The following is a 12,775-nucleotide window of genomic DNA, read 5'->3' on the forward strand; positions in this document are numbered from 1 at the left end:
TACAAGATAGGTCTGTTATAGTTTTGTGATGCCCATGGTGAACACACAGACAGGTTTTTCACATATTTAGTTTTCTTTCAAATGCATAGATCATATCTACAGATTCAGTATCTACAGATTCAATATCTACAGATAAAATAGAAAACTGCCGGTCCTCTTATGCTATAGAAAAAAAAGATTTGCTACATAATTTAAATCCACTCGTTTTTTTTTATGCCTTTATCAACTTTCAACTATCAACTATGATGAAACATCTTGACCAGAGCGGACCCCTTCCCAATGACAGTGTCTCCAGCCTCAGTACATGGAGGGGTTGATGAGTATGTAAATTATGTAAATCACACAACCAGGTCTTTTAAGTCGATAGACCTTAACACAGTTGAACCCATCTGTGATATTTTGGACCTATATGTTAGAAAGCACTCTCTTTTCATCATCAAAGCAAAAATTAAGGAAGCAACTTTTGGCAAACTAACATTCATCCCTCCAGTAAAATTCAGAGATGTGTTGAATTAATCAAACTGCACTGAGGAGGCCTGGGATGCCCCAACAAATGTGATGTGTATTGTGAAATGTGATGACAATGTGTATAAAGTGTTGAATTACAGGTTATGGATGCATGACAAATGTTTTGTATTCCGAAGTTTCAGGTTTGGCTCTCTTTTTAATAACAGAGAGAATAAATCTCAGGTTAATGTCTTGGAAAGATTTGCATTTAAGGAATGAAGTTATATATTCAGTTTGATTGAGCTAATAATTTGTTTTGGATTACTTGCAACTCCTTGAGGTTGCGTTATCATAGGTCTATGGTATAGATATATACATTGATTTATTAATGCTGAGACTGCTTAATGCTGAGCTGCATTGAGAACAGGTTTAGAGAGCTTGAATGCTTCTGCTGAGGCAAGCCATCCCACTAGCTACTCTTTGCAGCTTTGCACACTTTTGTATCCCACCCTGAAAAACTGATGGCATAGGAGCACCGGGCTTTTTGTCCTCCAGCCAATGGGAATGGTCCAAAAGTCTTTAGTTACAAGTATGCATATGTTCCAGCATGGTACACGTGTGGCATGAAAGTCTTTTGCCCCAAACCCTGGCCTCCCCTTCATGCCCAAGTGAAGTGGGCGTCATGTAGCACAAAAGCCAATCAGAAGTCAGCACATTGGATTTATGCCAGGGATTTTAGGCTTCTAAGGCCTAAACGTTGTAGGCCAAGGCAGTTTTCACAACACCAAATATACATCTCTGTGTGACAAGATGCCCTACACACCCTCAGGCTTTTTTTGTGACCGGCTAATCCGGGAAAGAGAGAGAAGGGATGGAGAAGGATCTGTAAACAAACCTCTTCAATTCAGTGGCCAGGACTTTAACAGTCTGAAATTGGATTGTCTTCAGAAAAAGGTGCTATTTGAGGATGAGACCTTTCCAGCCACTGTGGAGTCCCTGGGTTACAAGGAACTGGGCCACAAGTCCAACAAGGTCAAGAACATTGTCTGGAAAAGACCCAAGGTAGGGCTGGAAAGCGAATAGTATGGGTACATGTGGACACAAATTACTAGTCAAACTACAGGGTTTAATAGAGCAGGTTATGATTTAATTTAACAATATATAAATCAATTAATAATGTATTCATTAATTCATGTAGCATATTTTTTAAGAATATTTGTGATATTATTGTAATTAATTTGTTATTTTTTATTTGTGTATGATTAAGCTTACATTGATCCTCTACAAAGCAAAACATGCACAAAATTGAATCCTCTTAATAATAGAAAGAGATTCATGAATTATAGATGCTAAATGCCTAGTGCTGAATGAGGTGCTATATATTTATTAATGCATCCATAAATAATCATGTTACTATGTGAAGGATAGGTCAAGGGTATTACCTGTTTTGCAGCACACCTCCTATAATTACATGGCTGTTGTCTGATTTAAAATTGAATTAAAATGGATGTATTTGACATAGATAAAAAAAGAAAAATACAATGAATAATATATTTTGGTTAATAATACAAAGATATAAAAACAAGATTAATTAAAATTAGACTATGCTACTACTATTCATTTATATATATATATATATATATATATATATATATATATATATATATATATATATATATATATATACACAGTATGTTGTAAGGTATAGCTTTTGTTATAGTCCTGATATTGTATTCATCTGTCTTGCAGGATATCTGTGATAATCCACAGTTTATTATTGGAGGTGCCAGCAGAACGGACATCTGTCAGGGAGACTTGGGTAAGATAAGTTCTTAAATACAGTAGAGATTACTTCAATGAGCCAGGACACCAAAACCATAGTTTTGATGCATGTCTGGACAATAGTTTAATATAATGGGTGCTTTTATGAGCTGCAGTTAATAGACTCATAGCCCTGCAGGGGCCCCTTGATATTGTGACTACTCTAGCGGAAGGGAATCTGGCTGGCAGCACTTCTCATTGTTGTGTGCTTTATGCAAGCAATAAAAAGAGACTAAAGTCACAAAGGTTGTGTTTAGGGCAGATACATGGCAGGTTCAATTGTGTAATCCAGAAATGCTGAGGTCAGCAATGTGGGCCCCTGTTTTTGTTTTTTAAATTTGCACACATATATTTAGTGGGGAACCGGAGTATTTTCTTTCATTTAAACCTAGAAATAAGCATAATGTTTTTAGGATTTAGAACTTGAAAACAATGAATGGAATATTTACTGTGTTTAATCATTTAGCACTATTTCTAGGTCACTATTTAAATGAAAGAACATTTGTGATGTATATACTGAAAAGTGGGAACAGCTCTACTTTCTAATAACATATTTTGTAAAATAGAAGCAAATGCAAAACATTTTCATCAGCAATATCAGACTCTTGGACCCCACTATATACGGTTAAGTTTATTTTGTTAATTCTGTAGTGATCATTCATTACAATAGTGACATTTGGTTTGAATATGTGAGGTAATTAAATAAAGGGAAACGTTTAGTCATATTAACAATTAGTTTTGCATCAGAGTTATAACAAGGTATTACAATACATATTATCTATTCTCCCACTGTATATGTGGTGGAAGAGTATTTTATTTATTAATTCAGTTTGGTTTCTTTAGGAGACTGCTGGCTGCTTGCTGCCATTGCTTCTCTTACTCTGAATGATAAGCTGCTGTATCGGGTTGTTCCTCAAGAGCAGAGTTTCTCTGACAATTATGCAGGAATCTTTCATTTTCAGGTTTGTGTTAGTCATTTATGTTTGTCTAATACTATAATTTTATTTATTTTGTTGATAGTTGTAGCATTTCCAAAATCCTTTCTTCCTGTAGTTCTGGCGTTATGGTGACTGGGTCGATGTTGTGGTTGATGATCGTATCCCTACCCTCAATAACCAGCTTGTGTTTACTAAGTCTGCTGAGAGGAATGAGTTCTGGAGTGTTCTACTTGAGAAAGCATATGCCAAGTAAGACTCATTGACGTCCTTCATCACGCTGTTTATGTACTCTCAAGGAGTCTAAGAGTGGAAACGTCTTTTGAGCTTACAATAAAAATGAAATATGATAAGGAGTGGTGTAGTGTAATCTCAGAAGTCGTTGCTTCAAATGTCTTTTGGTGCTTATACTTACTCAGACTGCACGGTTCTTACGAGGCTCTGAAAGGTGGCAACACTGCCGAGGGGATGGAAGACTTCACCGGAGGAGTTACCGAGTTCTATGAAATAAAAGAGGCACCCAAGGAACTTTACAAAATCATGAAAAAGGCCTTGGAGAGAGGATCCCTCATGGGTTGTTCTATTGACGTAGGTGATTCCTTTCTTTTAACTATCATGAAGGTTTACACATATTAATGTGCACTGGCAGCAGGTTATATAACAAAGATTTTTTTAAATGTTGTTTATAACTGTCAGTAACAATGCATAATAATTTATTTGTCTTATCTCTTCAAAATGTTGTAAATGTATGCATTTTTTTTTTTATTAGTGCACAATGAATATCTAATCAGCTACTTCCTATCCTCAAATACTCACTATTAAAAACTGACCCAGAATTGTGATTAATATGCATGTGTAAACTTAATATAATACACATGTAATAATCATATTGCTAGCCATCAAGAAAAAAGATCTAAAAAATGTCCAGTCTGATAAAATCAGTGAGAATTTTTTTTTTATCCCAGTCCTTGGTCCCAGCCCGCCTCGAGACTCGCACTGTGACTGGGCTAGTGAAAGGTCATGCCTATTCTGTAACTGCTGTGGATGAGGTAAAATTATTGTCAAAATTGATTAAATTAAATTGCTCTGATGTACAGTCTAAACTGTAGAAATTGATGTTCATATGGATGTTTGTTGTAGGAAGGTTTAACGAGCATCAGTTTCACTGAAGCAGTTTGCGTTAACACTAATTATGGTTCTAGTGTAAACAGAGCATACAAAAAGAATCTAAAGTCCGCCTGGTGCGTCTCCGTAATCCATGGGGCCAAGTGGAGTGGAACGGACCTTGGAGTGATAAGTAAGCGACATTTAGAAATAAAAATTGTTAACATTGCAGCTGCAGTGTTATTAGCATTGTTATCCTTTGTGACTGTATGTAGTTCAAAGGAGTGGGCTACCATTTCTAAGGAAGAGAAAGAAAAATTGCATCAACAGAGTGCAGAAGATGGAGAGTTCTGGTGAGTAAATCTACAAAGTCCTGCTTTAAATTTTAAACAAACAGTAGCAGCAGACCGCTAATGTTTCAGCCAAGGTTTTTTTTTTTTTCATATTTTATAGGATGTCCTTTAATGATTTCATGAAGAACTACACCAAGATAGAAATTTGTAACCTGACCCCTGATGCTTTGGATGATGATAAGCTCCACAAGTGGACGGTGTCTGTGAATGAGGGCTGCTGGGTAAAAGGTTGCTCTGCTGGAGGCTGCAGGAATTATTCAGGTAAGCAGTTAGTTAATGTAAATATAAATCAGGGAAATTAAAGAAATCCAAACACGTTTATGAGTATAGGCAAAAACGTTTGTTGTATAGCCTACAACATCAGACTAGCGCACTTGGCAAAATGAACAAAAAAGTGTTTTGCCAGAGGTTTTGCCATGACTTGTATACAAAATTACTCAGGTTTTTAAATCGGTTGGATGAAGAAATAAAAAACATAAAATAGCTTGGGTTTATTTTAATTAAGGCAGTTTATAATTAACATTTGTATTAAATAAAATGTTAATTAATACAAATGTTAATTAACATTTGTATTAAATAAAATGCCTGCTTGGTTAAATAATATGTCAAATAATATTTTTTAAAAATTTAATTGAACAAATGAATGCAATACACTTTTTATTATATTAATTGAATTGGCAGAAATGTATTTGATTTAATAAAAGGAAATTAAATAGTTTTTTATGTGTGTGTGTGTGTGTGTGTGTGTGTGTGTGTGTGTGTGTGTGTGTGTTTAACATTTCATATTTAATTTTCCAGGAAGATATGATCTACTTAATTGGTGTACTTATTTAAGCATACTTCAACAAATGTCTTTATTCCTTCCATCCTTTATTCATTCACTCCCTCAATATGTCGAATTTTCAGAATTTTCTCCTTTCAAGAGAAATTCTTCAAACTGGGGAAAAATGCTGGTTAGCGGCTAACGCTAGCGCTGTGTTTTTTAAAAATGTTTTCATGCATGTGCAAAACAAAATCTTATTTCCGGTACGTAGTAAGTAGCCATAGTGACACTGCGCTAACTCTCGTTTTTTTTTTTATACCCTGGCATTGTTGTGTATGTTTTTAAGTTCAATAATAATAATAATAATAATAAAAGAGACTAAACAAACTTGCCATCCGCCACTTAATACGTCCCTGAGGGAATTCAGATTTTAACTAAATGTTCCACGCGTAAAAAAAAAGGATTGCATTCGGTACACGTGTCTACCAAACCGAGAGTCCTGTACCTGAAATTTTCTGTGCGAATACGTGTATAAACCGATAAACCCTGATGAACCATATATTATATATATTGGTTTGTTCACTCTGTATAGACACCTTTTGGACAAACCCACAGTATCGCCTTCGCCTCTTTGAGAAGGATGATGAAACGGACAACAGCGAGGCTGCCTGCTCCTTTGTTGTGGCTCTTATGCAGAAAAATAGAAGAAAAGATCGCAAACTTGGTGCTAATTTATTTACTATTGGATTTTCCATCTATGAGGTACTTGACATAGCAAGCTCACATCAGAAAATTGCTTCTATTTAACTGTATTAATTTCTTCCCTGTAGTACTCAAACAGAACTAAAAATGCTTACATTTTAAGAGAGTAACTGATTTTAATGGTGTTTTTAATAATCTAACTGATTGTAAAAAAGAATATTTTAAGTTATGTGCCACCTTGTGATTATTTTACCTTTTGTCCATAGGTGCCAAAAGAGGTATGGAAATGAATCTGAAGAGAAGTGCTTGGACCACTGAGTGTGCATTGTGTACATTACTGTGTGCATGCTCCTCTTCCCTTACCAGTTTTACCTGAAAAACAAATTCTTTACATGAATTTGTCTCTCTCAGCTAAACACTACACTCTTCTGAGTGATTTTGTAGCATGTTTTTGTACTGCTTTGTCTGTCTGCCAGATGCATGGTAACAAGCAGCACATGCAGAAGGAATTCTTCCTGCTGAACTCGTCCAAGGCTCGCAGCAAAGCCCACATAAACTTGCGGGAGGTGACTCAACGCTTCAAGCTGAGCCCTGGGGAATATGTCATAGTGCCTTCCACCTATGAGCCCCATCAGGAAGGCGAGTTTCTCCTCCGTGTCTTCTCTGAGAAGAAGAATGTGTCTGAGTAAGTGGGATCGATGGCTATGTGAATTATGAGTTGTACAGCACAATCATAATGTTTACTCCATATTATCATTATTTTTGTTCTGCTGTCCTACAGAGCCATTTATGTCACCTGGTAAAAATAAAGAAAGCGTTAACTTACGATTAAAACAACTTCATTTACCTTAATGTGGTTAAAATGGGTAATGTTATCAATCTAATCTCGAAAATGTCTCTTTGAATTAGATGAAGCTTATGCCTTCTAAAAAGGTGAAAGAGAAAAGAGACTTTAGGTATTCCAGCATATTGAAACATTTTTGACACATAGTCTTGTGTCTCACCCATCTGAATAGTTTTGGTGCATTGATGAACGTTGAATGAATGTTGATTAGATTAGAAGTAAGGAAATATAGATCTTATTGTAATGATTGAGAAATACTCAATATATAAATATATTCACCATACACTTATTAGGAACACCTGCAGTTGCCAATTTAACCAATCATGTGCCAACAGCAGATGTTTTTGTCTTTTTTGATGGGAACATAGCCTGAAGCTCTTGACCTGTTTCTGCATGACTTTGTGTGTCTGGCACATAACTGGCTGATTGAATAACTGCACGTATGTGCAGTTAAACAGGTATTTCCAATACCTGTTAAAATAACATCTGAATAAAATAAAATAAACATATAACAAATCCTTTAGCAGCGTAAGTGCAATTACTCAAGTATTTTCCAGCCTTACATATAAAGACACAAATTAAATCTTTATTTTCTTTGGAGACCAAATAATCATGCAAAGACTGAACAGAGAAAAATATTGCTTGAGTATTAATGTATGGAATATATTAGTGATGGGGCAGCAGGTCCAGTTGTGCCTGGTAATTTAGTTAAATGTTTAAGAATTTTGAGTGACCATTGTTTGTTGATTGTTATTTAGGGAAATAGAGAACAGGATCGAAGCTGACCATCCAGCTGTGAGTGTTGCATGTGACACCTTTAACTAAATATCATGTACAGTATATTAGATGTCATTTCATGTCAGTGTATTGTCTTGGTCCTCAGTACAACATAACTTAGAAACAAGTTATTTACTTTATTTGCACTATTAAAAACTAATTAGCAGTGTTATCAGACTGTTTGATATATTTTTCTAATTAAATGGTATGAGAGTTTGTCTTAAAGCATTGTCAGTACTTTATCATTAAGATTAATTGTTTATATTTAATGAACATTAAAAAATGTCTGCAACAATAATTTTACTTTTGCCACTTAACTTTAATGCTAACTCAGCCGGCTCCAGCCTCAGCAGGGGATGAGACTGAGGAGGACCAGCAGTTCCGCACCATTTTTGAGAAGATCACTGGGGATGTGAGTACTAGAGAACCCAATGTTGATTGGGGTACAGTGAGTATGCTGCTAGGGTGGAAATCAACTGAAAAAGAAATTGCAATTTTTGCATATATAGTAATAAGTTTGATTGATTTGAACACTGTGATATTACGTATTAGTCATCAAGGTCTCTCTGATCACACAGGAAATGGAGATCTCAGCCAGTGAACTGAGAAATGTCCTGAACAGCGTGTTGGCTCATCGTATGTATTTTTCTAAAATTATTTTTAATTATGGTTACAAATTATTATCTACATAACCACCATCACTTTCTTTCTCGTCACAGACAAAGACATGGAAAAAGAGGGTTTTAGTCTAGAGAGCTGCCGTAGTATGATAGCCTTCATGGATGTATCCTTTAAAATAATGTCCTCAATAATTCACTTTTGGATGGTTGAACTACAAAATACAGTGGGGGAAATAATGATTTGATCCCCTGCTGATTTTGTAAATTTACCCCCATACAAAGAATTGAAGTCTAGGATTTTTATGATAGGTTTATTTGAACAGAAAGAGAAAGAATATTAAAAAAAATCCAGATGAAATATAATAAATTAATATTATATATAAATTATTTTGTATTTGATCGAGTGAAATCCATGCTCCTGTACCAACCAGCAAGAATTCTGACTCTCACACACATCTCACACAATTATTGCTACTTTGGTACTGGTTCAAATAGGTTTTTTACTTGCTAAAATACAAATGAATTTATAAGTTTTTTTTTTTATTATTTGGATTTTTTTTTTCTCTCTCTCTCTATTAAAATAAATCTACCATATTAATTCTTGACTGTTCATTTTTTTGTAAGGGGATCAAATAATTTCCACCACTGTACATACATTATGCACTTTATACTAAAAAGTATTCGTAATATACAATGGTGTGTAAAAGTGTCAGATTTCTAAACTTTTTCAAGACTGATAGAGCTCAATTACTTTCTCTCTCATTTGTTTCTGAATTTCTTTGGCTCTCTGCATGCTGTCTAGCTTTTGAGGATCTTTTGGTCTACTTCACTTTGTCAGGCAGGTCCTATTTAAGAGAAGTCTTGATTGTGAACAGGCGTGGCAGTAATCAGGCCTGGGTGTGGCGAGAGAAATTGAACTCAGGTGTGATAAACCACACACTTTTTCACACAGGGCCATGTAGATTTGGATTTTGTTTTCCCGCAATAATAAAAACCTTTATTTAAAAACTGCATGTTGTGTTCACTTGTGTTATCTTTTACTAATATTTTTATATTAGTAATCAACACGTTTTCACACCACTGTACTTCTTGATCCTATTTGCAAATTGCTTGCAAGGATTTAATGTTCTTGTGGGAAGATATGAAATGTAGATCTGGATATTGGCCTTAACTTTAATGCTCAGATGGATGGAACAGGCAGACTTCATCTGCAGGAGTTTAGACAGTTGTGGAATAAGATTAAGCAGTGGCAGGTTTGGGGTTTTTATATTAACTCATGAAACACCACATACACACTATACACACTGTACATACTGACAGGTTTTTTTTTTGCAGGAAATCTTTAAGCATTATGAAGCTGAGCAGACTGGTTTTATCAGCAGCTATGAGATGAGGAATGCCATCAATGATGCAGGTAAGTGTCATAGGGTTATTTCAAATATTAGCACTGCCATTCTTTATGTTCTGTTTTGCATTTAGTATGTAATCTCTCTCATGTAGACTTATGTGGACATGGAGATGAAATCAAGTGTATGAAAAAAAAACCCATAAAAAACTAAGCCAACTGAAAAATTGGAAGAAATGAATGATAAATATTCTAGTATGAATACACATTAGTGTGTGTGTGTGTGTGTGTGTGTGTGTGTTATATATATATACACAGTATACATATATATTTTATATATTATTATTTATTTTATTTATTATTATTTTCTTTTAAATTGTTCTCATCCATTAGCAATGCAAGTATTTACAAGACAAATCACGAACTTTATACTTGTGCGAAATTGCTTTTTTGCACAAGTATAAATTGATTATACTTATGTGAAATTGCTTTAATACAACAGTTACACAAACAAGAAATGAATATTGAGTAAATAACATTTTGGACACTATATGGTCCAAAAAACGAATCTTCACTTTATAGCTGGCTGGCTAAGTAGCTCACAAGGATTTGTACATTCCAATTAAAGGTGCAATATTAGTCAAAAGTAATATTTATTGCTAGAATAGGAATAATTTTGTAGCAAACACATAGGTGAAGGGGTTGAAACACCGTTTGTCCAAAAAAATGAATTGTTGTATAATACTGCATAAATGTACTAAACATGGGCATCTATTTTTTGTTGAAGTTGTTTTTAGAAGCCTGAATTCATTCTAACTGACTTGTCACTGTGCAGTCATGTGTGTTATGTGTCATTCAGGGTTCCGTCTCAACAACCCGCTGTACAACATTATCACAATGCGTTACGCCAACAAGAACATGAACATCGACTTTGACAGCTTCGTCTGCTGTCTTGTGCGTTTGGAGACGATGTTCAGTAAGTTTCTAATCCATTTACATCTGCATTGTTATAGAAATCTGATCACTGACGATATTTCCTCCAGTACTACAATATAGCAATATTTACTTTTACTTAAAGCAAACTTGGTCTCTTTTCAGGAGCTTTCCAGGCCTTTGATCAGGATGGAGACGGCACCATCCGGCTGTCCGTACTGGAGGTACATAAATCAATCGGCAGTGTAAACGTTGACTGATGTCCCCTTATCATTGAGTAGGCTGATCATAGAATCAGACACTGACCTTCCACACCCTAACTATTCATAGGGATTGTCAGATTTTCAACAGTTGTGTGGTTGTAGTATATATTTTTGTTTTTTTTAACCCTGAACTGTGCTTTCTTACAGTGGCTCCAGTTGACCCTGTATGCCTAAACACACGTAGGATCCAGGTGAACACACACAACAGGACCAGAATCACCAGCCTTTACCTCAAACCCATTGTGCCAAACCTCCACTTCTCCTTTTTAGCCTTGAAATGTTTACAATCTTCAAATAAAATAGTCATTACTTAAAAGTTCCACATTCTGTGGAAGATTTCAGACATAGTGATAGGCATGATGTCATCATCTCAACAGGTTGAAAGCAGGTTTTAGTCTACGTTAGATCTTTTGCAGTATTGACGTCTCCCCAGTGTCCTGAGGCTCAGCTTCCATGTACTCTGTGGCACCATTCAGCTCTACAATTCTATTGTAACCTGAACTCTTTTACTTTATCAACTTTCCTTTACTGCACTGCTCAAGGTGTCAGATCACCTTTTGCTACAGTTCATAATTCTTTCATTTTGTTCTTCTTTCAGGCCTGTCTTCTAATCTCTCTCTCTTTCATTCATATACCGAAACCGGAAATCTCTCGCTTCCTGTCACAATCCAGTACCTCAGATATGACTTTAATCATCCCTGCTCTGTTTTTCTTTCTTAAAAAAAACAACTAGCTATGATAATCAAATCCATAAACTTGAATTAGATTAAAGATCAGTTTTCACACATTCCACAACAGCCACCGTTCAGACTATTTCACATTTGTTGTTGGAACATTCCTCTGTCTTTGTTTCCACAAGCCTGGTTGTAAGTTGTTTGGTGGAAAAAAGAATAATAGCAAGAGGAAACACCCATCGGAACCCACTCAAATACGGAACCTAGAAATATGTTCAGGGTTTGTTTCCAATGCATAGGTGGAGATTACACTCGAGCAACCTTTTGGTGATGAATAAATGTAAGGTTTGGTCAGAAGACTATTCTTAACCTCCTGAAATGACTGCAGCTCTTGTCTCAATGATTTTTCTTACCTTTTGAAAATGAACAGAAATATTAAATATGAATTCAACTAACATGCATACAAGCAATCTCAAAGTATGAGCACACAAAATGTGTCAAAACTGTAAATGTATGTTTATTATAACAAGGTATTCAGTGGAAATGAACAAACAAAAACAAACCAACTTTTGGAAGACCAGAGAAGAGGTTGACACACTGCCCCGAATGCTACACACTGCTTATTGAAAAAAAGATGTACGGTCAATGGGATCGTGAGTGAAAAAAAGTTGCGGCACAATGCTACATCGTAGAATAAAATCTTGGAATCTCTTTAGAGAGTAGGGTAAAGTAATTAAAATGTAGCTCATTGTGGCACAGACTTTAAAAAAGTACAGTCCTTATTTTAAATTAGAAATGATGTAACTGTAGAACTGAAATAGCTAAACTGAACACTATCTGTAACGTATTACTGGGTGTGGTTGTGCTGCCTACATGACCGAGTGCTATGGCATAGGAGAGGGATTCTGGTACTCTGCTCTCAACTCCATAAAACACCTATCACAATAACCGCTTTAACAACTTGCAAAACACGCCCACACACTTTCACACACACACACACACACACACACACACACACACACACACACACACACACACACACACACACACACCTTCAGTCATAAGTATGCTTTAGAGCAAGATTGCATGCACCTACTCCCACATTCATATAAAAGTCCATAAAAGGATTTTTAAAGAAACAAAGGGCAGAGCCCCCTACACACTGATCTCAATTTTGTGTGAGAATCACTTTGT

The 12,775-nt window shown here is 35.5% G+C and overlaps 1 protein-coding gene across 1 annotated transcript; it reads left to right on the plus strand.

Moving 5' to 3' along the window:
- The first annotated feature begins 1,201 nt into the window (after positions 1–1,201).
- Positions 1,202–11,963, plus strand: capn3a (calpain 3a, (p94)). Its single transcript, XM_083545405.1, has 21 exons — positions 1,202–1,509; positions 2,197–2,266; positions 3,112–3,230; positions 3,322–3,455; positions 3,623–3,791; positions 4,169–4,252; positions 4,406–4,500; positions 4,583–4,660; positions 4,761–4,921; positions 6,016–6,185; positions 6,392–6,403; positions 6,602–6,810; positions 7,728–7,764; positions 8,081–8,158; positions 8,325–8,382; positions 8,466–8,530; positions 9,551–9,619; positions 9,702–9,780; positions 10,571–10,687; positions 10,810–10,868; positions 11,055–11,963. Exons 1-21 carry the CDS (start codon positions 1,258–1,260, stop codon positions 11,079–11,081), a joined length of 2,142 nt encoding a protein of 713 aa, XP_083401531.1. The 5' UTR covers positions 1,202–1,257; the 3' UTR covers positions 11,082–11,963.
- Positions 11,964–12,775: the final 812 nt, after the last annotated feature.

Source organism: Silurus aristotelis, assembly GCF_946808225.1.
Source record: "Silurus aristotelis genome assembly, chromosome: 6".
Lineage (NCBI taxonomy): Eukaryota > Metazoa > Chordata > Actinopteri > Siluriformes > Siluridae > Silurus > Silurus aristotelis.